Raw genomic sequence first — 27637 nt, 5'->3', positions numbered from 1 at the left:
CCATAGCCCGCCTGCAGCAAGCAGGGTGGGCCCTTTGTCTGCGAGCGAACCAAGCAGCATGGAGTTTCGATCAGGACACCTAGTGAAACATCATTGTGGTGAGTGAGTGCTGCGGCACTCGGGAACAGCCCGCCTACACTTCCTGATCAACCTACAGGGCTACACTGCCCGGTACCTCCTCTCTATTCCTATCCCATCCATCCAGCTTACATCCAGATCCCCCCACCCCCTGTTTCTCTCCCCCCTCCCTTCCTTGGTGGCAGAGAGCCTCCCTGCTCTGCCTGCTTGGGCGCTGGGACTGAACCCGAAGGTGAGTGCAAAGGGGAAGGTGGTAGCTCCTTTGTCTCCATAACCTGCCTGCAGCAAGCAGGGTTGGCCCTTTGTTTGCGAGCTAACCAAGCAGCAAGGAGATCCGAACTGGACTCCAGGAAAAACATCACGGGGGAGTGACATCACTTGGAAGGTACATCAGTTGGCAAGAAGACCTGATCCTGTAAAAGAAGATCCATAGGAGAATATTGGGAGGAAGAGATGGGGAGACGCCAATGCAAGAATTCACCCAACAATCTGAAAAACAACACGAAACCACCAGAAGCCAGCGACCTCACAACAGGAGGACATGAACACCTTAATCAAGAAGAAGGAGAAAAAACTGACTTCATGACAGGGATTGACACCCTTAAACAGCATATAAAAAACGCCCTTATAGAAATGGAGGAGAAGTATAACAGAAAGTTCGAGGAATTGAGTAAATCAGTGAATGATACCCTAGGAAAGCAAGGAAAAACAATCAAGCAGATAATGGAAACAGTTCATGATTTGAAAAATGAAATGGAGGCAAAGAAGAAAACACAAACAGAGGGCCGGCTGGACATGGAAAATCTAGGTAAACGAATAGAGACTACAGAAACAAGCATAACCAGCAGAATACAAGAGATAGAAGAAAGAATCTCAGAGTCTGAGGATAACATAGAGAAAATAAACGCACTGATCAAAGAAAACAGCAAGTCCAACAAACTCTCATCACAAAACATTCAGGAAATATGGGACACAATAAAAAGACCAAACCTAAGAATAATTGGAGTAGAAGAAGGAGAAGAAGTGCAGCTCAACGGTCCAGAAAATATACTTAACAAAATTATAGAAGAAAACTTTCCCAACCTGAAGAAGGATGTACCTATGAAGGTTCAAGAGGCATACAGAACACCAAATAGGCTGGATCAAAAAAAAAAACATCCCCTCGCCATATAATAATCAAAATACAAAATATACAGAATAAAGAAAGAATATTAAGAGCCGCAAAGGAAAAAGGCCAACTTACTTATAAAGGTAAACCTATCAGACTTACACCTGACTTCTCTATGGAAACCATGAAAGCCAGAAGGTCCTGGATAGATGTACTGCAAAAACTAAGAGACCATGGATGCAAGCCCAGACTACTATATCCAGCCAAGCTTTCGTTCACCATAAATGGAGAAAACAAAATTTTCCAGGATAAAAACAAATTTAAGCAATACGTAGCCACAAATCCAGCCTTACAGAAAATAATAGAAGGAAAATCACTAACCAAGGAGTCCAACAAAGACCTCAATAACTCAGACATCTAGAGACCCTTCACCAGCGCAACTCAAAGAAGGGAAACACACAAACCCTACTACTTAAAAAGTGACCGGAGTTAACAACCACTGGTCATTAATATCACTTAATGTCAATGGGCTCAACTCACCTATAAAAAGGCACAGGCTAAGAGACTGGATACGAAAACAGGATCCAACATTCTGCTGTCTACAAGAAACACACCTCAACCACAAAGACAGGCACCTACTCAGAGTAAAGGGCTGGGAAAAGGCTTATCAAGCAAATGGACCTAAGAAACAAGCAGGTGTGGCCATACTAATTTCTAACAAAGTTGACTTCAAACTTAAATCAATCAGAAGAGATGGAGAGGGACATTTTATACTCATAACAGGAAAAATTCATCAGGAAGAAATCTCAATCCTGAATATCTATGCCCCTAATATAAAAGCACCCACGTATGTAAAAGAAACATTGCTAAAATTCAAGGCAGCCATCAAACCGCACACACTAATAGTAGGAGACTTCAACACTCCTCTTTCACCAATGGACAGGTCAATCAGACAGAAACCTAACAGAGAAATTAGAGAATTAATGGAGGTAATGAAGCAAATGGACTTAACAGACATCTATAGAATATTCCACCCAAATAGGAAAGAATATACCATTTTCTCTGCAGCTCATGGAACCTTCTCGAAAATTGACCACATACTTGGTAACAAAGCTAACTTACACAGCTACAAAAAAATATTACTAACCACCTGTGTCTTATCAGACCACCATGGATTAAAGTTAGAATTCAACAACAATGCTACCCCCAGAAAGCCTACAAACTCATGGAAACTGAACAGTCAACTACTGAACCAGACCTGGATTAAGGAGGAAATAAAGAAAGAAATTAAAGTCTTCCTTGAATTCAATGAAAATAAAGAAACAACATACTCGAACTTATGGGACACTATGAAAGCAGTCCTGAGAGGAAAGTTCATAGCACTAAGTGCCCACTTAAAGAAAACAGAGAAAGCACATATTGGAGACTTAACAGCCCACCTGAAAGCTCTAGAAAAAAAAAGATGCAGACTCACCTAGGAGGAGTAGAAGACTGGAAATAATCAAACTGAGGGCTGAAATCAACAAAATAGAAACACAAAAAACAATCCAAAGAATCAATGAATCAAGAAGCTGGTTCCTGGAAAAAATCAACAAGATTGACAAACCCCTATCCAAACTAATCAAACGGCAGAGAGAAAATTTGCAAATTAATAAGATCAGAAATGAAAAGGGGGACATAACCACAAACACAGAGGAAATTCAGAGAGTCATTAGATCTTACTACAAAAGCTTGTATGCCACTAAACTGGAAAATGTAAAAGAAATGGACACTTTTTTAGATAAATACGATTTACCAAAATTAAATCAGGACCAGGTGAACAAGCTAAACAGACCTGTCAGTCGCGAAGAACTAGAAGCTGTTATCAAAAACCTCCCTACCAAAAAAAGCCCAGGGCCAGATGGTTTCAATGCGGAATTCTACCAGAACTTCCAAGAAGACCTAATACCTATACTCCTCAATGTATTCCACAATATAGAAACAGAAGGGTCATTACCAAATTCCTTTTATGAAGCTACAGTTACTCTGATACCAAAACCACACAAAGACTCAACCAGGAAAGAGAATTACAGGCCGATCTCACTCATGAATATCGACGCAAAAATCCTCAACAAAATACTGGCAAACCGAATCCAAGAACACATCCGAAAAATTATCCATTATGATCAAGTAGGCTTCATTCCTGAGATGCAGGACTGGTTCAACATACGAAAATCTATCAATGTAATCCATCATATAAATAAACTGAAAGAAAAAAACCATATGATCATTTCATTAGATGCTGAAAAAGCATTTGACAAAATTCAACATCCATTTATGTTAAAAGTCTTGGAGAGATTAGGGATACAAGGGTCATACCTAAATATAATAAAAGCTATATACAGCACGCCGACAGCTAACATCAAATTAAACGGAGAGAAACTCAAAGCCATCCCGCTTAACTCAGGAACACGACAAGGCTGCCCACTTTCACCATACCTCTTCAATATAGTGCTGGAAGTTCTAGCAATAGCAATAAGACAGCATAATGGGATCAAGGGGATTCGAATTGGAAATGAAGAAGTTAAACTTTCGTTATTCGCAGATGATATGATAGTGTACATAAGCGACCCCCAAAATTCCACCAAAGAACTTTTACAGCTGATAAACAGCTTTAGTAATGTGGCAGGATACAAGATCAACTCCAAAAAATCAGTCGCCCTCCTATACTCAAAGGATATGGAAGCAGAGAGGGAAATCAGAGAAGCTTCTCCATTCACGATAGCCACAAACAGCATAAAATATCTTGGGGTAAATCTAACCAAGGAAGTGAAAGATCTATTTGACAAGAACTTTAAGGCATTGAAGAAAGAAATTGAAGAGGATACCAAAAAATGGATGGACATCCCTTGCTCTTGGATTGGGAGGATCAACATAGTAAAAATGGCAATTCTACCAAAGGCAATTTATAGATTCAATGCAATCCCCATCAAGATCCCACCAAAATTCTTCACAGATCTGGAGAGGACAATAATCAACTTTATATGGAAAAACAAAAAACCCAGGATAGCCAAAACAATCCTATACAATAAAGGATCTTCTGGAGGCATTACCATCCCTGACTTCAAACTCTATTACCGAGCTACAGTAATGAAAACAGGGTGGTACTGGCATAAAAACAGAGAAGTCGACCAATGGAATCGTATAGAAGACCCGGACTTTATCCCACAAACCTATGAACACCTCATTTTCGATAAAGGAGCTAAAAGTTTACATTGGAAGAAAGAAAGCATCTTCAACAAATGGTGCTGGCACAACTGGATGTCAACCTGTAGAAGAATGAAAATAGACCCATATCTATCACCGTGCACAAAACTCAAGTCCAAATGGATTAAAGACCTCAATATCAGCCCGAAAACACTGAATCTGATAGAAGAGAAAGTGGGCAATACCCTACAACAGATGGGCACAGGCGATCGCTTCTTAGGTATAACCCCAGAAGCACAGACATTAAGGACAACATTGAATAAATGGGACCTCCTGAGACTGAGAAGCTTCTGTAAAGCAAAGGACACTGTCACTAAGACACAAAGGCAACCCACTGACTGGGAGAAGATCTTCACCAACCCCGCAACTGACAAAGGTCTGATCTCCAAAATATATAGAGAACTCAAGAAACTAGACTTTAAAATGCTAATTAACCCAATTAAAAAATGGGGCGCTGAACTGAACAGAGAATTCTCAACAGAAGAAGTTCAAATGGCCAAAAGACACTTAAGGTCATGCTCAACCTCCTTAGCGATCAGGGAAATGCAAATCAAAACAACTTTGAGATATCATCTTACACCTGTAAGATTGGCTAAAGTCAAAAACACCAAGGATAGCCTTTGCTGGAGAGGCTGGGGAGGAAGGGGTACCCTCATCCATTGCTGGTGGGAATGCAATCTTGTGCAAACACTGTGGAAGTCAGTGTTTCGGTTTCTCCGGAAATTCGGGATCAACCTACCCCTGGACCCAGCAATACCACTCTTGGGAATTTACCCAAGAGATGCTCTATCACATGTCAAAAGCATTTGTTCAACTATGTTCATAGCAGTATTATTTGTAATAGCCAGAACCTGGAAACAACCTAGATGCCCTTCAATGGAAGAATGGATGAAGAAAGTATGGAGTATATACACACTAGAGTACTACGCTGCGGTAAAAAACAATGACTTCTCGAATTTTGCATGCAAATGGATGGAAATAGAAAACACTATCCTGAGTGAGGTATCCCAGACCCAAAAAGATGAACATGGGATGTACTCACTCATAATTGGTTTCTAGCCATAAATAGGGTTCACGGAGTCTACAATAGGCGAATCTAAAGAAGCTAAGTAAGAAGGTGAACCCAAGGAAAAACATATAGTTATCCTCTTGGATAAGGGAAGTAGACAAAATTGCCGGGGAGAAAAGTGGGATCTTGGGGGTGGGGTGGGATGGGGGTTAGGGGAGATGGGGAGAGAAAAGGTAGAAGGGAAGGAGGGGGGACTTGGGGAAACAGGAGGATCGGGATAAAGGAAGGTTGGATAGGGGAGCACGGAACCACAATTCTTAGTTAAGGGACCCACTTTAGGGTTGGCAGGAGACTTGACCCTAGAGGGGCTCCCAGGTGCCCAAGCTGAGGTCCCCAGTTAGTTCCCTGGGCAGCTGAGGATAGGGAACCTGAAATGACCCTACCCTAGAGCAATACTGACGAATATATTGCATATCATCCTAGAACTTGCATCTGGCAATGGATGGAGATAGAGACAGAGACCCACACTGGAGCACTGGACTGAGCTCCCAAGGTCCCAATGAGGAGCAGAAGGAGTGAGAACATGAGCAAAGATGTCGGGACCACGAGGAGTGCACCCACCCACTGAGACAGTGGAGATGATCTACTGGGAGCTCACCAAGGCCAGCTGGACTGTTACCAGAAAAAGCATGGGATAAAACTGGACTCTCGGAACATGGCGAACAATGAGGGCTGATGAGACGCCAAGGACAATGGCACGCGGTTTTGATCCTAAGCAATGTGCTGGCTTGGTGGGAGCCTAGCCAGTCTGGATGTTCACCTTCCTAGATATGGATGGAGGGGGGAGGACCTAGGACGTACCACAGGGCAGGGAACCCTGACAGCTCTTTGGACTGGAAAGGGAGGGGGAAAGGAGTGGGGGGAAGGGGAGAGGGGTGGGAGGAGGGGGAGAAGAGTGGGAGGAGGGGGAGAAGAGTGGGAGGAGGGGGAGGGAAATGGGAGGCTGGTGGGAGGAGGTGGAAATTTGTTTTTTTTTCTTTTCTTTATCCTCCTTTTATCAATAAAAAAATTAAAAAAAAAGAAAGAAATACATTCTTGTCTTTCTGAGTCTAGATATGAATTTTACACAGTGATCTTCAGTTCTAACCACTTTTCTTCAGGTGTCATGACTGCAGAGTTTTTTGTTTGTTTGTTTGTTTGTTTGTTTTTCAAGACAGGGTTTCACTGTGTAACAGCCCTAGCTGTCCTGGTACTAGCTCTTAGAGATAAAGAAGGAGCTAGAAAAATTCCACAGCTTTCTTTATCTGTTTGTTAATGGACATCTAGGCTGGTTCTATTGCTCCACTGTTTGGGGGTGAGCATTCCATGGTCTCTGTGGTACGTGTACTTCCAGTCCTTCGGACGCAATTTACACCCCTGGCTGTGTATCAGGGCTCATCCTTCTCTGCAGCAGCATTTAGTGTCATTTGTTTCTTGATAACAACTTTTCTGACTGGCTATAACAGAATATCAAAATAATTTTAACTTGCATTTCTCTGATGGCTAAGATAGTGAACACTTACCAGATATCTGTTAGTCATTTGTATTTCTTCTTTTGAGAATTATCTATTCAGTTCATTTGCCCATTTATTGACTGGATGATCCTTCAGATGGATATTCTTTACACGTTCTAGTTATCAATCCCATATAATCTGCTATGTAGTAGTTATTGAAGGTATTGTTCTCTTCTCAAGACTGTCTGCTCATGCTGGTGACCATATTCTGCTATGCATCAATGAGAAATTCTATCTCGTTTGTGAATTCTTGGGATTATTTCCTGTGCTCTTGGAGTTCCTTTCAGAAAGTGCTTGCCTGAGCCTATACCTAGAAGTATAGTCCTGTCTTTGTCCATCAGTTTCAAGGTTTCAGGTCTTACATTAAGGTCTTCTACCTACTTTAAATTTTTTTCTGCACTGTAAGAGATTAGAATCTATTTACTTTTTTACATGTGGATGGCCATTCTCCCCTGCATCATTTGTCAAATATTCTAAATTTTCTCCAATGTGTATTTTTAGCATCTTTGTCAAAAAATCATGGGGCTGTGACTATGAAGGTTGAAATCTGGAAGCTCTCTTGTATTCCATTGGTCTATATGTGTTTTGGTGCCATGTAGGTTTTGTTACTATGGCTCTACAGTATAATTTAGGACCAACAGGAGTGGCACATCCAGCACTGCTCTTTCTTAGTGCTGCGTTGGCTCTTTTGAGTTTTTTATGCTTTCATAAAAATTTCTGGATTATTTATTCTAGTTCTGTGAAGATTGTCACTGGAGCTTTGATAGAGGCTGTGCTCAATATGCAAATAGCTTTTGTAGTGCAGGTGCTGATTATGCTGATCTAAGAGTGAAGAGCATCTTCCCATTTTCTAGGATCTTCTTCAACTTATTCTTTAGAGTCCTTATTGTCATTTTAGAAGTCTTTTACTTCACTGGCTCTGTTTATTCCTAGACATGATTTTTTAAATGATTGTAAATAGGATTTGTTTCGCTCCTATTTCTTTCTTAGCAATTTTAATGTTGGGACATAGAGAAGCTACTGATGTCTGGATGTTGATTTTAGATCCTGCTAGTTGCTGGAAGTATTTGTCAGTTAGAAGAGTTTTTCTGTGAAGTATTTAGCATCTTTTAAATAAAAGATTAAGCTTTCTGAAAACAGGGACAATTTGACTTTTCCTGTTTGTATCTTGTCCCTTTTTTTTCTCTTATTGCACGAGCTAAGACTCTGCACTGTTGAATCTCAGAAGTCACTGTAGCTGCCTGTGTCTTGTTCCTGATTTCAGAGACAAGGATTTTAAGTTTTTGTTCACTTAAAAATATTGGCTATAGGCTTGCTGTATGATTCCTTAGTTCTGTTAAGGTATTGTTGTAGACTATCATTTTAACTAGGCAAAGGTGTGTTACATTTGTGCTGCAGAATATTATTTTAACTGTGTAAAAATGTGTTATTTTTGTTTGTGCCGCATTTGCTTAATGATGTAAGGATGTGTGTTTAATTATGTAAAGATGTGTTGTATCTGTTTCACGTTGTCTGCCTAAGATACCTGATTGGTCTAATACAGAGCTGAATGACCAATAGTTGGGCAGAGAAAGGATAGGTGGGGTTAGCAGACAGAGAGAATAAATAGGAGAAATTTAGAGTCAAAGAAAAAGAGAGGAAGAATGAGAGGCAGGAGGAGGAGGGAACAAGGGAGATGCCAGGGGCAAGAAGGTAGATAAAGAGAAACAGGTAAGTTTAAGTTAAAAGGGCTAGCCAGAAATGTGCCTAAATTAGGCCAAGCATTGAAAACTAATGAGAAGCCTCCATGTCATAATTTGGGAACTGGTTTATGGGCAAAAAGAAAAAACCTGGTACAAAACATGGTCCTTTTTTATTTTCTAATTTCTTCAGAGTTTTTACCATGAAGAGGTGTTGAACCTTCCCAGATGCCTTTTCTCCAGCTATTGAAATGGTCATGTGACTTCTGTTCTTTTGTCCAGTTATTTACTCTGTGTCTTAGGGTTTCTATTGCCATAAGGAGACACCATGACCACAACAACTCTTATAAACTGTGGGGCTGGCTCACAGTTCAGAGGTTTAGTCCACAATCGCCATGGCAGGGAGCATGGTGGCACACATGGCAGATATGGTGCCGGAGAGATATCTGAGTTCTGCATCTGTACTTGTAGGCAGCAGGAAGTGAATGCCACAGTGGGCCTGACTTGAGTATCTGAGACCTCAGAACCTACCCCAGTGACATACTTCCTCCAATAAAGCCACACCTCCTAAGAGTGCCACGCCCTGTGAGCCTATGGAGCAATTTTCATTCAAACAACCATGCTCTGTTACACTACAACCCTCCAGTGTCTAAGCTTTGTATGTTCTTGAAATCAATTAGAAGAATGCTTGTGTCTATGTTTATCGGGAGATTGGTCCATTATTTTCTTTATCCAGTTTGGAATTAGGGTAATGCTGGTTTCACAGAGTGCATTTGAGAGTGTTCCTTTCTGTCTCATGGAGCAGTTTAAGGAGCACTGTGCCCTAAAGATTCAGTAGAACACAGCAGTCAGTTGGGCCAGCCCTGGCTTTTCTTTGCATTGTTCTCTTAATGCACAAAGAGGAGACCCTAGATTTTGTTAACAAAATTATGTAATAAGAACAAACACTTTTGCTACCATGCTAAGAAGAACCAAGCTTACCCGCAGCACATGAGAGGAATAAACTGGGAGAAGGATGCTGATTAAATACAGATATCAGGTGCAAGAGTTAGGTGTTGGGGGGAGGGGGTTAAATAAGATAGTAGAGGCCCACCCAGTTTATTTAAGCCTTCAGACTGGGACATAAACTGTAGTATACTTAATTTGTATTTTAATAAATAAAGTTTGCTGAAGATCAGAGAGCAAAACAGCCCCACTGGTCAGCCTTACAGACCAGGTAGTGGTTTGGTTGCACACACTTTAATCCTAGTAGCCACACTAGTTTGTCATAGAAACCAGGCGGTAGTGGTGCACGCCTTTAATCCCAGACCTAGAGAGTGATATAAGACAGGAGGAGACAGCTCTCAATCCCATTCTGAGGATTCCTGACACCCATTTCAGACTGAGGTAGAGGTAAAAGCCAGTGGCTGGCTGTTTTGCTTTTCTGACCTTCGGGTTGAACCTCAATATCTGTCTCTGGGTTCTATTAATCGTGCTACAATAAACAGGATTGTGTTTATCAAAGGTGAAAGAGTATCATTTATGAGGATGGGGTGGAAAAGGAATATTGGAAATGAATGTGGAACACTCAAGGAGGTCACCATCAGGTGGACAGGAAAGCAAAGGATGCCCTACCCTGGTGGCCCCTCCAGACGCTAGACTAAATAACCCCGCAGCCTCTATTTGACACTTCTTCAGCCTGAAGGGTTCTGCACCTGAGCGAGATGAACGGCACCTCCACTTACCCAAGCCTGCATAACTCGACAGCCGTCAGCTCGTCACTGGCGCAGACCATCACAGCCCAGCTGGCGTGCCTTCGTACCTCATTATTCTTGGAGTGCAGGAGTTCAGTCAGGGGCTCCAGACCACCACAGTTCCTCAGCTACAACCAGAAACCACAATTTACATGATAAGAGTATAGAAATGGGACAGGCGAACCACACCTGTAATCTGTGTACTCAGAGGCTGGGGCAGCAGACTTCTGAGTTCAAGGCCAGCCTATTTTACAGAGCAAGACCCTATCCCAAATCCCAGGGCTGTCCTGTCAATACGGTTCATGAACAAAGCACTGCCTGCCATGACTAGAACCCTGGGTACCATCCTCAGCAGGGCATGGAGGATAGAAAAATCAACATTCATACATTAGAAAAATCTCATTATTTGATTATGCAAAAGTTTCAACTGTGCAAAGACAACTTTAGAATGTGTCAGTTTAGAGTTATTAAATTCAGGGGGAAGTCTGCCAGTCGGTACAAGCACCTACTTTTCCATTCTAAGAAGCCCCAGGAAAGTCGTTCCAGAATTTTTCCGAATTTCCCTGGGATGAGGGGGAGGTGGTGGCCCATCTCCTCCCTGCAGTGTGGGAGAATATCTGTGCTTATCCACCCTGCACCTGAACATTGGAGATTCGTTTGGTCCTGACAGACATGAATGTGTCGCCTTACCCCTGAAGATGACTTTGTGCGTGTGATAAAATCACAGCTGCTGAGCCTGGGAGACGACACTGCACTCTCAAGTAGTCTCAGTGTCGTTGCAAAGATTCTGACAAGAGGAAGACAGGAGTGCCAGAAGCAGAAAGGATAAGGTAGAATACAACGCTGCTGTGATAATCTATGAAGGTGAAAGACGGGACCATAAGCCAAAGCACGTGGGTGTCTCTAGAACCCTGGATCCCAGCCTTCCTAATGCTGCGAGCCTCATGTTGTAGTGACCCCAACCATAAAATTAACTTTAAACTGTAATTTTGGTATTGTTATGAATTGTAATGTAAATATATGACATACAGGATATCTAGTATGTGACCCCTGTGAACATGTTGTTTGACCCCCAAAATGGTCCTGATCCACGGTTTGAAGACCACTGCTTTAGAAGCTGGAATGACCAATAAAATTGAGTACCCCCTCCCCCTCCAAAAAAAAAGCCTTCTGGGAGAGCAGTACACTGGAGACTTCTTGATTTTAGTTCCTAAGATCTATTTTGGGGATCTGTCCTCTGTTTCTGTAAGTAATAGACTTTTCTTATTTTAAGCTGTGAAATGCTGGTAATTCATCATAGCAGCACTAAAAAAGTAACACACAGACACACGTGCATGCACGCACGCACACACACACACACACACTGCGGCCAGAGTTCACTTAGAGTTTCTCTAAGCAGTCAAACACTACCCACAGCACATCATAGTCCAGGTCAACAGCATAGCCAAGGCTGTGATGGAACAATTAATAGAAAAGCGCTTGTGTTTTGTTATTTTTACCATAAAAGAGTTGTTTCTTTGGGGAATAGAGAAGGGAAAGAGTAAGAAAGCTGGATGGAGCTATGTCACTAAATAATTTCTAGGGATGAAATTCCAAGTAGGAAAAGAAAGATCTGAAAGTGTGCTTGTCTTGTATCTGAGATGCAATTCTACACTCTCTAAGTGTAGAGAAAAAAAGAGAACATTCCAGAAAACAGTATTAAAGGCAGTGGTCAAAGTCAGGAGCCCATGAAAGCAATAATCCACATTCAAGCATTCTCAAGTTCAACACAGGGACTCCAGTGCATCCATGCATCACCACAAAGAAATCAAGGAGCATCCATGCAACAACACACAGAACTCATTGGTGCATCAATGGAACACCACTCAGAACTCACTGGAGCATCCATGCAATACCACACAGAACTCATTGGTATATCCATGTATTGTCAAACAGAACTCACTGGTGCATCCATGCATCACCACACAGAACTCACTGGTGCATCCATGCAATACTGCACAGAACTCACTGGTGCATCCATGCATCACCACACAGAACTCACTGGAGCATCCATGTGTTGTCACACAGAACTCACTGGGGCATCCGTGTATTGTCACACAGAACTCACTGGGGCATCCATGCAACACCACACAGAACTCACTGGAGCATCCATGTGTTGTCACACAGAACTCACTGGAGCATCCATGTATTGTCACACAGAACTCACTGGAGCATCCATGTATTGTCACACAGAACTCACTGGAGCATCCATGTATTGTCACACAGAACTCACTGGGGCATCCATGTATTGTCACACAGAACTCACTGGGGCATCCATGTATTGTCACACAGAACTCACTGGAGCATCCATGTGTTGTCACACAGAACTCACTGGAGCATCCATGCAACACCACACAGAACTCACTGGTGCATCCATGCAACACCATACAGAATTCAATGGTGCATCCGTGAAACACTGCACAGAACTCACTGGTGCATCCATGCAACACCACACAGAACTCACTGGTGCATCCATGCAACACCACACAGAACTCACTGGTGCATCCATGCAACACCACACAGAACTCACTGGTGCATCCGTGAAACACTGCACAGAACTCACTGGAGCATCCGTGAAGCACTGCACAGAACTCACTGGAGCATCCGTGAAACACTGCACGGAACTCACTGGTGCATTCATGCAACACCACACAGAACTCACTGGTGCATCCATGCAACACCACACAGAACTCACTGGTGCATCCATGCAACACCGCACAGAACTCACTGGTGCATCCATGCAACACCACACAGAACTCACTGGTGCATCCATGCAACACCACACAGAACTCACTGGTGCATCCATGCAACACCACACAGAACTCACTGGAGCATCCATGCAACACCACACAGAACTCACTGGTGCATTCATGTATTGTTACATAGAACTCATCGGTACATCCATGCATCACCAAACAGAACTCACTGGTGCATTTGAAGCATGGCATGCTTAGGAAGCCAATTTTCTGACCATATTTATTTCTGAGTATAAAGCAAGATAGAAATCTAATGTGTGTGTTTTTTGGCAGAGAGCTAACTCATTAATTTCTCCATCCATTTATTTTCTCATTCATTTAACATCTATTCATTAAAGAGGCATTATGAAAGTCAGGTGTGGCGGCCCACATCTATAGTTCCAGCTCTCAGAGGGTAGAGGGGAAAGGGTGGTGAGCTCCAGGCCAGAGGCTAGCCCTGGTTATGTAGTGACATCCTGAAGATAAATAATACATAAATAAACATTATGTATCATATATATTGTAATTACTTGGACAATGGTCAGAAAATTCCATTACTTTCCCCAAAGTTTGAAGGGGCTTATAATTTTTCCTTTAAGAACCATAAAATTTGGAGTAGGAAGACAAGGAGAGACATGGGGTGGGGAACTGCCCAGCCAAACTGAAGGGCTGGAAAAAAACTGGTAAAGGTGGTAGAGCTGGTTTTGAATGGGAAGAGGAATTTACCAGGTAGACAAAAGGGCAGACCACCTTTCCATGCAGAGAAACGGAGGAGGTAAAATAAGAGAGCACATTCACATGGGCTTGCAGACAGCGGGTATATCTGTATTGTGATATTCTAGGAAAAGCTGTTGCTTGGGCCGTTGGGCAGCAGTTGTGAGTCACGCGGGGTTTTTGTATATAAAGATCATTCTTACCTTCTGTGACTTTGCAATGGTGTAAGGAGGGTCACAGGCTGCTAAAGGGCCAGTATGGGGAGGGAAGGCAGGAAAGAATCTTCTACAGTGTCCCAGGCTAAACAAACCCTCTCCAAGTGCGGGATAGCGTGGCCACAACCCTGTCGCTTCTCATCAGATCACCACCATCCAACACAGTACTGGCACTGAGTGGTAGGAAAATAAATACCCAGAGGCCAGCTGGATGCCCCCGTAGATGGGTAGGAAGAAACGGTGCCAACAGGAATGAGAGCAGGTAGAGAGGACTAGGTAGTGGTCTGAACAGATGGAATGACTCCAAGCCACGTGCCGGTTCAGCCTCACCTCATTGCGGGCCTCCATATCACAGGCAGTGGCAGCCACGGTGAGCGCCGCCTTGCTCTGCACCACTGTGTTCGTGGAATGCAGCGGGCCCAGCAGCGCGCGCATCACTTCATGGCTCTGGATGACCGAGCGCAGAGGTTCCTGGATGGCCATGTTGGTCAGCACGGTGGCAGCATTGGCGATGGCTCCGTCCCGCTTGCTCGACAGGATGTTTATCAGCGGGTCGATGGCGTCGGCTTCTGCAGCCGCACTGTGCACAGCAGGGAGAAAGGATTGCTATTCTATCAGTTCAAGACAGTAACCGAGGAGTTTGTAACCGAATTCACTCCAACAAGCCCAGAGACGATTTTAGAGACAGGATGGTTTGTTGTGCACTGAACCCAGAATGGGGTGCTAGTGATGTAAGTGCTTTCTGGGGAAAATTAATGAAATCAAATCATCATTTCTTTGGGTTGCAGAAAAATACATGACTAAAACCTTTCAGGTCTCTTAAATCCTAGGTGTTTGTTCGCTTATTTTCTTCAGTGAAGATGAAAACTGGGAGTCACCTGGGAAGAGTTTCAGTGAGGTGTCGTCCTGATTTGGTTGCATGTCTTTGGGGCATTTTTTTTGGGGGGGGGGTCATCCTGATTCTGATAATTGGGTTGAAAAAACTTCATCACAATGGGTGGCACCATTTCCTAGGCATGGGATTCTGAACTGTACCAGTGTGGAAAGCCAGCTGAGCTCTAACACCCATGTCTAAGTCATAGCTGTCTGCCTCGACTGTGGCTATGACCTGACTGGCGACTTCATAGCTGTCTGCCCTCGACTGTGGCTATGACCTGACTGGCGACTTCAGGTTCTGCCTTCACTTCCCCACAGCTGATGAACTGCAACTCCTCATACTTGACAAAGGAGTCATGCATTTTGACCAAGACATGCTTGTGATGGTTAAAGATAAAAACATTCAATAGGAGGGGCCGCACTGTGTTAAGTGCCTGAAAAATAACCCAGGTAATAAGATTTAAGGAGCACACTGGCCCTAAAGGACCCACAGGGGCAAACCTGCCAAGGCTGTCATCTCAGTTATGGGGACAGCAAGGAGTTCAAGGCCTGTCTGGAATATGAAGTGAGTTCAAATTTAACCTTGGCTACCTGGTGAGCCAGTCTCAAAGGAAAAAGGAAAACAGGCAAAGGGGTCAGGAAAAGTAGCTTCCTGGTAGAGTGCTTACCTAGCACATTCGTGGCTCTAGGTTCAATTCCACTAACTCAAAATCACGTTAGCAACAACTATTCACCTAAATCATATTAGTAGAAGTCACTGAGACAATGAAACAACATCATCCCATACATTCAATAACAAACATCTCAAATTTGAACACCCTGAACTTATATTGGAAGTCTTCTTTTTCCTTTAGGATAGTAGAAAAACTGAAGAAAAAAGTAAATTTGTCTAATTTAGCCACCAGTGTCCCCGTGCACTTGATTTGGTAATATCATCTAGATTTGTTTACTAAGAGGGATGACCTGTGTCCTCAAAGACACAAGTTATGACAATTGTCCTGTCCATTACAGAGCAGATGACAAGTGAAATCTGAGTAGGGAGCCCAGTGGTCTCCGGGGAGAGTAGGCGGTGATGACCATGTAAAAGAGTTCAGACAGAGAGAGAACAAAGCCCGGGTTAATGATGGGCTGGCAGGCTTGACCCGCAGGTCCGCTTGCCTGCATCTTTGACTAATTAGGCCCGTCCCTCCAACATACTTGTTGCCCTCAAGGAGAAGGTGATACCCAGTTTCATTTCCATGTTGCTGCTTGCTCTTAGGATACAGTTGACCCTTCCTATCACATCTTCCATTCTTTAGAAAGATGTCACCAAAATTGACCTGTATAAACATGCTGGAAGGCCCCACATCGGAGCATAGTAGCTGGGGAGTCAATGTTTAGTTTCATTTTCTTTGGATAATTCTTAAGTGATCATTTGTTTTTATAAATAAGGAAGATTTTACACTTGATCTTAGTTTAAGAGCTGAAAACCAAGCAATAAGAATAAATTAGAACTTATACATTTATCAGGAATTTTTTGTTTTTTGCTGATGTAATTTTTAGAGTTCACATACTGAATTTTAAGAAACTTTCTGTAGCGTGTGTGTCTCTGTGTGCACATGCCAGGAATAGAACTCACGCTTTCCCACAAAACTACCTCCCAACCCCTGGAAGTTCAAGTTCAGTGTAATTTTTCTAGTTGACAAACGCTAAAATCTTTTCAAAACTCCTCTTCATTTGAGTAATTTTTTGACACTTGCAACCCAGCTCCTCATGTCAAATGTTTCAAATCTATAGCCACTACAAGTATACCTTGCCTAAGACACAAGATTCCTTTGTCAAGTTGTAGGGATTTTTATTCTTGGAAAATTAAAAGAGCACACATAATTTTATTTATTTATTTAGTTGGTTAGTTAGTTATTTAGTTAGTTAGTTTCTCATGATAACAAGAAACTAAGAAATGGGGGTGGGGGTTGGAGAGACAGCTTAGTACTTAGGAACACTTACTACTTGCTTACTAGTTACTTGCAAAGGACTTGGTTCAATGGCTCAAAACCACCTGTAACTCCAATTCCAGGAGACTGAATGTCCTCTTCTAGTCTCCGAGAACCAGACATTCAAGTGGTACACAGAAACACAAGCAGGCAAAACACCAAACACAAAAAATCAAATGAAATAAAAATAATATAAAAGGCTAAGCTTATATTTCGAAAGAAGAAGAGGAAGAGGAAGAAGATGGAAAGAAGAGGAAGAAAAGGAGGAGGATGAGCAGAAGCAAGAGGAACAAGAATGAAATTAAGAAATAGCAGGTCAAGACTGAGGATTTCCATAAGGAATCCTGAATTCTTGGTCCTTGTGCTCGGAGTTGGCATTTTATGGTAAAGACGTGCTTTGCCTTGGTTAGTGGACGGCTGCCTTCTGCTCTTTCCATGCTCTTTATGAAGACAATAAAAGAAGTTTATAAAAACATAGCTGCTTAAAAAGCCCAAGTTCCTGGTGCACAGAGGAAGATAACTTTTCCTGCCCTGAGCAGAACAGCCTCCCAGAGATAAAGTAAGCTCTCATCCCTGGGAAGAAAGGTACACAGTGGACCTCCACCCTCTGCCTCTAGTTTATCTTCTGTGTAACTCTAGAAACAATCACTAAAATGAGTTTGTAGCAGGACACCAAACCCTTGTTGTCTAAAAACAAATTACAGGGATAAAAATAAAATGCAGCATTTGTATATTAAAAAATTACATTCATCGTATTTCTTTCAAACTCATGATATTGTTTTGCTTTTTCCTGTTTCTCATGTGGACATCCAGAGACCAACGGCTGTCGTATTTTAAAACCATGTTTCAGCTTCTTTAATAACAGCATTACCCGAGTGAGAGAGACGGAAGTCACACTGCTGGATTAGGGGATCTGAAATTACAGGGCCATATGTCACTGCAATAGTTGGGAAATATTTTCTGATATTTACTATCATTCATTGCCATCCAGTTGGAATTTACTCAAATGAGTTTAAGTGTAAATTTAAAAGAAAACAAGTTAACAACAAATATGGAGATGAATAAAAACATCTGTGTGTTTGTGTGAAGAGCCGAGGTGCAGTCTCACCGCTCAGTGCATTCACCCCCACCAGGCCCTGCCTATACCGCCCACTGCCGCAATTTCTCACCTCCACCCCTTCCTTTCTTCATTCTCCTGCTAAATCCAACCTGACCCCCTCTCAGGTGGATTAGCACCACTACAGAAAGAAGGTCCACGCATTCAAATCATCCTTGACTTAGAGTTTAAGTTGGGATTTTTCAGAAGTTCCAGATATTCAATCGAATTCATACTAAGGTTTTCAATTGGAACATTCTTGCCAGGTTGGCAATATATCAACACATGCCATAATCCATTCCTTCCCGTTCCCTGCCCACCCCCTCCTGCTCTACAGTGTGCTGTATCATGAGGCTTTGATGGCAGGTAGATTAGGGGTATAAACGGCATTTGGGTTTAAGTTTTCAGTGGATTTACGGAATTATAAACCCACCACGATACAGGAAACATCAATCAGTAAGTCCTAGAATGTCTCACACTTTTTCAACCCTTTCTCTATCTTACTGCTAATGCAAGGATTTTAAATTATAATCATACTGCCTACCCCAGACTTTCCTGGTTTCTCATTGCCAGGATAAAGCCCGGATCACCACACAGCTTCCAAAGCTCTGGACACTTTCTCTGTCTCCCTCTGTTGCTCCGAGCCCACTCCTCCCCTGTCCCTGCTGCTGGGTGTCCCCTCGGCACACTTCCCACTTCTGGCATCCTTCTCTTTTGGATAATCCCTTTTCAGTTTGGCACAAGTGGCTTTTCTTCAAGAAAGGGTTTCTAGATGCCTCAGTTCTTTTTTAAAACTTGAACTTGAACCTTTATTAAATGTACGCATTTCTTTTTGTTCAGAAAACTATGTTTTGTCACAAACATTCACAATCCAACACAGCAAAATATAATTATTTCACAACATTTGTCAAGGAATTCAGCAGATTTTCACTGCAGTTCCCAAAGCAATCAAATAAAAAACAAACAAACAAAGACCCAAACAAAACAACAGCCAAAAACAACAAGCCCACCCTCCAAAAAATGGCTACTAGATTTCACTAAGGAAAAAATTCCATTATACCCATGGCATCAACTGCTGGCTTGCAATGCTTTTTCCCAGTATTTGCTCACACCGATGTTCCCTTTGCCCTAAACACCCTTCCCCATCCCTCCTGCATTCTGCCTGAAGAACTGCATCTCCTCTGATAGCGGTTCAGCTGCTCTGTGCTGTCCTGGTGTGACCTCTCTCTCAATCACCCCCTTCCCTGCTGGGCCTACTGTCTACTACAGACTTCTTAGAGCCGGTTTGCCCCTTATTTGATTTGTATCTCCAGTTTTGGGGAGACCAAACTATTTTTTAACGCTTTGGATTAACTCAGGGTAGTGAAGAAAACTTTTGGGTGTGTTGAGAAAGGACAAAGAGGGAGCTAACAATGGGCAATGTCCACTCTTTTTGTCTAGGTTGACCTTGATGGAGGTCAGCCCATCCAATCCTCACCACAGTGCTCTTTTACATTGAGACATCTTTTAGATGAGATTCAGAAATGGACTTTTACACTTTAAACAAAGCATATCTTAGGAAGCTGCTTGTTCCTTATACCTGGGGAGTCCCTGTCTTTGCAATGGTTCTGAGTGTGCCACAAAGCTGCACCACTGGTTCTGGAATTGGATCTTTCTGCTGGTTTGAGAGTCGTGTTCAACAGATCTGTAATGACTGGTTACATGAATCAAGGGTGACCTTGGGCACTCTGGAAATCTGTTTAACAGAGCCCACATACAGGGTAAAATGTGGAACCTGGTAGAACAGATGGTAATGTTGGCAATAAGAACCTTGTTTGTTAACAGTGATTACAACCATTCCCATCAGCATGACTTTTCATATGTCCTCGAGTTTTGTCACACCAAGGAGGACATATTGGCACAGCTAGGCTTCAGTGGCACACTCTGCATGGCTTAGGAGGACACCTGTAGCTATGCTAGCTGACGGGAGACCTGTGCAGGTAAAGCCCAGCACCCACTGACCAGTAGGCAGTGGGACATCTCCTGGTTACCACAGCCAGAGCTAGAATACAGAGGGCAGAAGTCCTGACTCTCTCTTTCTGTTCCTCGTGGCTTTTAATGATCCAAAAACTGTGGTGTTGGGCTGGAGAGATGGCTCAGCTGCTAAGGGCGAAGCTTGAAACCAAAAGACAGAAAGTGTGATACACTGTTTCAGAGTTGAGAACAGAGATCACTTGGTGGTCGCCCTCAGCTTCAGAATGCCGGCACACACACCCAAACTGCAGCTGCATACCAAGGCTGACAAAACCAGCCCAGAAGAGTTCTTTTAAATAATGTTTAAAGAACCCTTGGCTCTAAAGGGGGAAATCACAATTGCAGGCATATGCTTAAAATGAAAGATTTTAAAGTAGAAGATGATTATTATAAGGTAAACGCTAGCCACAAATACAGATGCAATAAAATGCTCAGAAATATGGGAATGAAAACTGTTTGTATGGTAATGATCTGCCTTGGCTGTTGCTCTGAGGCTTCAAGAATGTTCTTTTCTTACAGCTTCTTTGACATTAAGGTTTCCATGCAACCTATGAAGAACTATGTTTACAAGTTCTTCACATAGTTCTATGAGGAGCTATGCAATCAAGTGTGCTAGCCCAGCACGTCCACAGACATCCCAAATTGTTTTTGTTACAGAACTGGAGGCAGTCGATCAAAGTCCAAGGGAATCAAATGTCATTTTCTTACACACAGTGACGAGGGGTATTTATTGACCTATCTAGTCGATCACAATTCTTCACTTCCCTACATGTCTGCTGCCCTCTCAAAAGCCGGCTGGCTCTGCAGTAATTAGCTACCCGCCACGGGAGAGAACAACTTCTTCATTTCACATGGCTGCCTCAACTCCTAATAAAATAGGAATGATGGCCAAGGTGTTTGGATGCTCAGAATAAATGGTTTTGCAGTTATCAAGTGTTTCTGCTTCCCCTGGAAAGTGGTTTGTAATATCAGTAAATGACATGGAATAGCATCCCATGGTAATTAAAGATATCATTTTCTTTTCTTAATAAAGACATTGGATATTCTAACATGACTGAAAAAAACACAAATCCACAGCACTGAGCTATGTCCTCTTCCTTGGTTAGTTAGCTCCATGCAGGTCCCTGGGACCCCTCTTAAGACCATAGAGTCGTGTTTCTCTTTATGACACATGATGCTTTGCTTCAGTTACAGTTGGAAATTAGTCTTTTAGGACAACTGCTGTGCTAATGCTCGTTTGCAATCCTGGCACTTGGGAGGCTAACACAGTAGGATTGGGATAGCCTGGGCTACTTGCCATGCTCTCAAAATTAAAATATAATAGTTTTGTGCTGACATCTCCCAGAGACAAGCTCAAGGAATGCAGGTCCCCAGGACCTTAGACTCCATTCCTACCGTATCTCTATGGCTGGAGCAGCACCTTACACAGAAAGCACTGGGAGAAAGCAGGGATGTGATCATGACAGAATCCATCCTAAGATCAAAGGTGCATAGATAAATGACAACACGTCATAGAGAGGGGCAGCCCCTCAAGACCCTATTGGAAGACATTTCTGCAGAGAAGAGACGGAATACCTGCCAAACCGAGTGGTTCAGTGGTCCAAACCAGTGCGCAATCTACAGTCCAGCTATTATTTTCTAGCTGAGGAAGAACCAATCCAGATGGACAGAAAGTGTTCATCTGTTCGCTTGCTTGAAGCCTTGTTTCCTATAGACCAGGTCACTTCAGCTCACTATGTAGTCAAAGAAGACCTTACGCTCCCAATACCCCCTCCCCACATCCCAGTACACGCCATCCTGTCCAGATATCAGTGTTTCAAGCATTACAATCTTTTCAGAAGACAATATTTTCTGTGACTGGCCTCCCTCTCCAAGAAAAGCAAATGTGGAGTCTGCTTGCTTCACTTTGATGTTGTTCAAGGAATGAGAGAGGAGGAGAGGCAGAAGATGGGGGGAAAGAGAGAGAGAGAGAGAGAGAAAGAGAAGGAGGGAGGGAGGGAGGGAGGGAAGCAAAGGAGTCTGGGGAGAAAGATGGAGGGGGAGCAAAGAGAAAGGAAAAAAAGGGACTGGAGATGCAGACTGAATTCTGCATAAAGGACAAGAGCCTCCCACACCCGCTCAGCCACAGACATGGTGGAGACACCGTGGAGACAAGCTGCCAGAGTGGGGAGAAGGACGGTAGCTCCAGGGAAGACCGGCAGACTGTGGTCTCCGTGCAAGTGTCCTGCCCACTACCTGGGGTAACCCGGGGAAGTGCCGTGCCTCTACTCTCTCATGAACACATGACAGTGACAAGGACAGTCCTTCACACGTACGACTGCTGTCAGATCCAAAGATACACTCCACTGGGGTACGTGGCTAAACACCTGCCCGTGACTGTCAGCTCCCAACAGCAGCAGAATATCCATTAGCCACTGGCAGGCGGATTTTTGTAGATCACGGGAAAATAAGACCACATTTCAGCCCTTGTATGTGACAACGAAACCTTCATTATTCAGACAACTTTTCAGCCAGGGGGACTAGAAAAGAGGCTGCTTCTTCAAGATCAGACGAGAGCTTTTCCACAGAGGGACAGTTAATCAGCGGTAAGGGACTATTTCCGAGTGGAGAAAAACCATGGGGAATTATTAATATGAAAAGTCAAGGGTAACAAGCTAACGTATAGCTTTAAATAGGATTCAAATTAAAAGAGAAATAATCTAAGCCTATCCAATCTGTTTGATAGTTTTCTGTGTAAGTCAGTAATGCCGGAAACCAGAGAGTACCAGCAACTTTAAAATGTTATGCAAATATCAGCCCTGCTCTGCAGGTAATAAAAGCAGCGCGGATAATTTTCTAATTGAACATTTTATGAGATTCATTGAGCCTCACAAAATGGTAGCTAATCAAATTCAAATTGTTTGTCAAGGTCTGGCAAGCATCCACCGACGCAAAGCATGTGGGGGGAGCCCAGCGGTTTTATTGAAAACTGAGTTTTTAGTCTCGGTGCTTTTAAGTTCAGTGTGACTTTTCCCCAGCCAATATAAGCAAAGTAATGACAAGATTCCACCATGTGGACAGGAATAGGGAGCTAAGGGTCGACCAGAGAAACAGCCACTCAGTAAACTTGGACAAAAGGAATACAGGAATAATTAATTCATAAGCATACCATGAAGATTTTTCCTGTTTTATCACTTAAATACAAAGCATTTTTTACTTTATTTATCATAAACATGTCTGCGCCATGGCATGCGTGTGCAGGTCAGGGGGCAACCCTTGAGCATCTTATCTCTGCTTCCACTAGGTCAGACCTGGGCACTGAACTCAGGATATGGGGACTTAGTGACAAGTGTCTTTACCTACTGTCCAATCGTGGGGGCTCTTAAAGGACTTCTAAATTACCAAGCTCTTTGAAACATCATCACTAATTTAAAAAAAAGTTCTCCAAACAAAAACCAACCCTCCTAAACCAGCTCAATTTGTGTCACATGTCACTTATATTGGGAGACTGCCAAGCTTCTAGAATTTTACAACAAATTTACACAAAAATTTTAAATAATCTTTTCTATTACAATAGGATTCATTAGTGTCTATTGCTCAAACGTGCTGCGTTTGTCCCCGTGATAACACAGCACGACAGAAATTCAGTCACCGCTAGAAAAGAAAAGGTGTCAAAACATTTTGAAATGATTGCACCTCAGAAAGGGACAAAGACAGACACAAAGATCTGCTGGCCGTGTAGTTAGCAGTAAAATACTATCACAATGAAATGCTTTCCAGATCACAATCTTTTAATAATGTTCCAAAAATATTATTTTAGACTCACCAGAGTGTTTCAAATTAAATTAGTGTGGGTTTCATTAAAACACAGAGCGAGCGATCCATTTTTGCCCCTCCCCCAACTTCCTCCTGAGTCGCCACTAGGGGGCAGTAGGAAGACGCGGTTCCTGCCGCTGTGGGTGAAGGGAAATCACACAGAAAACCTATTTCTTCAGAACGCTACGCGACAAAGACAATAACTGCGCGGCTTGGGCTCTAGGTCCGACCCACACATCAAACCTATGCGCTGAGTTTGCGCCTTTCATGGGTCATTTCGATGGCCAATGTTTCTTTAAGTGTTTTGAGTCCCGAGATTACTTGTCCTAAGTGAATCTGAGTGTTGCGGAGAAGTGGGTCTAGTGGCAATTCTCAAAGGACGACAGCACACAAACGCAGCGTCCCTGCCTGCAAGGGATGCCGAGGGAGAAGGGAAGGCGTGGCGTGTGGCCACTTTAACAGACGTGTTTTGTTGCATTCTTGTCTTCAAAATAACCGGTCATTGCTCGCTCTGTTACCGCCATCATTCTACAATAAAATATTGGCTGCTCTAAAGATAACCAGTCCCACATCTACAAGTTAAAGACATAACAAAGAAACGGTAAAATAAATAAACACAGCATATTATATTAACAGCCCACCTCCAGCTTTATTTAATTGGGTAATAAATTTTTAACCTTACACACATACACCCTTTCGGCCAGAGGTAATTCCTGCTTCAGTTTAGCCCGTCCCTGACTATATGACAGGACTGTCACATCGCATGGTCACTAAGTGAGTCCTGGCTTGTCTTGAGACATACTGATGAGGTACTGACTTTTTCAATAGTATATGAAAAGACTATCCCGGGGATGCATCTAAATATTTTTCTCCACATATTATATCGTTCTCTTAGACAAGATAGCAAATAATCTTCATGAACATTAAAGTGGTGTTGCCTGTCTTCCCCCAGCTTTATTTAAATTTAAGATTTTTTTCTTTATTTCTATATTAGTCAAAAGAAATTTTAAGCCGATACTACAAAACGACCAGCCATTCATCCTGACATGGATAGACAGCTGAAGCTGTCTGAACGTTAACAAAGCACTCTCTCAGGTACATCCATGAAATGTGGTCACTCTATCCCTGCCTTCCCCATCACCAGCTCCTGTGTCCCGGCCAGAGCTCACACAAAAGCAGAGCTCCCCCCAGAGACGAGCTTGCCTCTGCTATTTCCAAGGCTTGAGCTGGCCTGACATCTAATCAATGTATTATTTTTTTAAGTGACTAGTCTATATGCTGCAGTTCAGAATTTCTGGAGTTGCTGCTCGTGTGGACAGTGGAGAAGCTGTACAATAAGCTGAAATTTTCACAGGAGGATGGGGACGAAGGGGTTAAAAATTCCTTTAAAATTCTCTTTAAGGAGAAAAGGTGGGGTGTCTATGAAGAATCAAGGTCAGTGTGGTTGAAGTGTGTTGTCTGTGAAGAGTCAAGCCTTGGTTATCAGTTTTCATCTCTTAGGTATTAAAGTGATTGTAGTTATTGCTTTCTATATTCATTCACTGCTATTTGCTAAAATTATATATTTTTAATAAAATGGTATCACTTTAAGATGCCCAACCAACATTTATACTTACTTTCAAATCTCCATGGTTTATCAAAGGGGTAAATTTAGTTAGCAGTGCAAACGGAAATGAAGGGTACCAAATCCTTTCTGTTCTCAGGGCAACTCTGAAAACTCTACTTCTGATGGGATCCAACAGATGGCAGTGACGTTATAAATTGTTTAAAATATCCTCATTACATATAGAACCAGCCACTCAGAAGGACATCAACCACAAATCATTCTCTCTGCACTTGGATAAATTATTTAAAAAATTGAAATGATTAATTGCGTAGAAAAGTACAGAGTAAATAAAACATGAAATTCAACTGAAGATATTTCCTATGTCCAAAAATTAATAGCTTCTCATTTCCAGAAGTCATTCCACACAGAGGACTGTCGAGTAGACCAGCAGCACGCCAAGAAGCTGTGCGAGTGAAGCAGGGCTACCTGTTCCCACTGCTGCTTCAGCTCCGCCTCCGTCCTCTCTTCTAGCTGGGCTTGTTTCCACCGCTCCTTTCACCTCTTCACCGGTGACTCTGGCAGTTCTCGCCTTTAACTCTCAGCTAAGACTTTGATTCTGTTTGTAGCTTCTCACTCATTAACGTTTATTCGCGGAAAACAAAGGACTGAAGGCAAGACCAGAAAGCTTGGGGAGGGAAGACGCTGTTGACCTGGGGTGGCCTCTGGGACCCAAGTGATGCTTTCCCTGGACATGACAACCTTTGGGGGCCGCTTCGGTTTGCTTGGTGGTAAAGAGCTCTCTAAGCAGGTACTGATTTTCTATGAGGCATACGTATCCACACTTTTAATGCCTCCACGAACAAGTCAACAGTTGGTAATACTCTTAAGTAAAACAACGAAAATGTGCGTAGCATAATTTGTTTCTATATAATTTTATTACATCAAGATACACAAACAACTTACATTTATGTAGGCAAACTAAGCCCATTTTATTGCTTATTAAAATAGTCACTACATCTTCTTTACTTGACCCAAAAGAGTTATTAACCAAAACTCGATATAGGAAGAGAGAAATGTCTTTACTTTAGTATTTACTGGTATTTTAATACCAATGAATCCTGTCAAACTGAAATTTTTAAAAAAGGTCTATGTAAATCAATGCCCATCTGATTATTTTGACTATGACTCTGTTTTTAAACGTGTGTTTAACTGCCACCCTTTTAAAAATCACCAGTATACAACACTAAACCAAAATTGCTAAACAAGCTTTACAACACACAAATCTGTAGACTATATGTAGCAAGAGACTAGAAGAACATGTGTTTGCTTTCCTTCTATTTAAGGAATTAAAGTGTGCTTTAGACACCACTGCTTGCATGTTTCAAATAAAGTGTGTAATTGTACTAGTGAGAAATCTTGCCATGAGTCCTGCTCAAGTTGGATCTAACAAGTTAGTAACAACTGCTCCGGGGAGGACATAGGAAGTGCCTCCTTCCAGTTCTGTCTTCATACAATGCTGTATTCGCCTCCTCCCATCTGCCTGTTTCTTTCTCATGTGGGTGTGTGAGTGTGGGTGTGGGTGTGTTTTCACTCAAACCTTTTAAAAATGAAAACTAACCAAACAACGCTGTATGCACATTTAGATTTTAGGTGGTAGCTTAGATTTTAAATCTCCTTCCTTAGAATTTGCCTCAAGTTCTGGTGGAATCACAGGAACTAGGAACAAAAACGAGGAGAAGTACATTCAAAATGCTGATTTCCTATGGTTAGCAAATGATGTTCTCAGATGACTCGTGAAAGCAGACAAAGTCCATTCAAGCCCAGTGTTCTATTTCAAATACTCAATACTGCACATAATATTTGGTGGGGAAGATTGTGCATGTGTGTGTGCGTGTGTGTGCGTGTGTGTGCGTGTGTGTGCGTGTGTGTGCGTGTGTGTGCGTGTGTGTGCGTGTGTGTGTGTGTGTGTGTGTAAAATCTAAGTCCATACTCTCTTTTGGCAATGCAATACGAGGTATAGGATGCCCATAAGGAAAAGGAGGGCAGGTCTAGTTTAATTTTACTTAGATGTATTCTTTGTCCAGAGTCTAGTAATGTTTTCTTTTCAGTACAATACCCACTTTCTCTAGAAGGCTGTTCCTGAGAGCCAGATTGGTTAAAGACTAGGGAAGTCAGAGAGGAACTACCCAGAGTTTTAAAGGGACCCTTTTTAATGTGCTAATAGTTGTG

General features: G+C 42.5%; 1 protein-coding gene across 1 annotated transcript in view; it reads right to left on the bottom strand.

The window, feature by feature from the left end:
- The window catches only part of Armc3 (armadillo repeat containing 3), a 93948-nt gene that overhangs the window by 15658 nt on the left and 50653 nt on the right, over positions 1-27637 (bottom strand). The window contains exons 11-12 of the mRNA XM_075971106.1: positions 14440-14689; positions 10398-10534 (exon numbers count right to left, since the gene is read on the bottom strand). Coding sequence (XP_075827221.1) covers positions 10398-10534; positions 14440-14689 — 387 coding nt within the window. The remainder of the gene's footprint in view (positions 1-10397; positions 10535-14439; positions 14690-27637) is intronic.

The sequence above is a fragment of the Microtus pennsylvanicus genome, chromosome 4 (genome assembly GCF_037038515.1).
Source record: "Microtus pennsylvanicus isolate mMicPen1 chromosome 4, mMicPen1.hap1, whole genome shotgun sequence".
Taxonomy (NCBI): domain Eukaryota; kingdom Metazoa; phylum Chordata; class Mammalia; order Rodentia; family Cricetidae; genus Microtus; species Microtus pennsylvanicus.
Note: the sequence above shows the minus strand (reverse complement) of the source record. Positions and strands in the feature narration are given on the sequence as shown.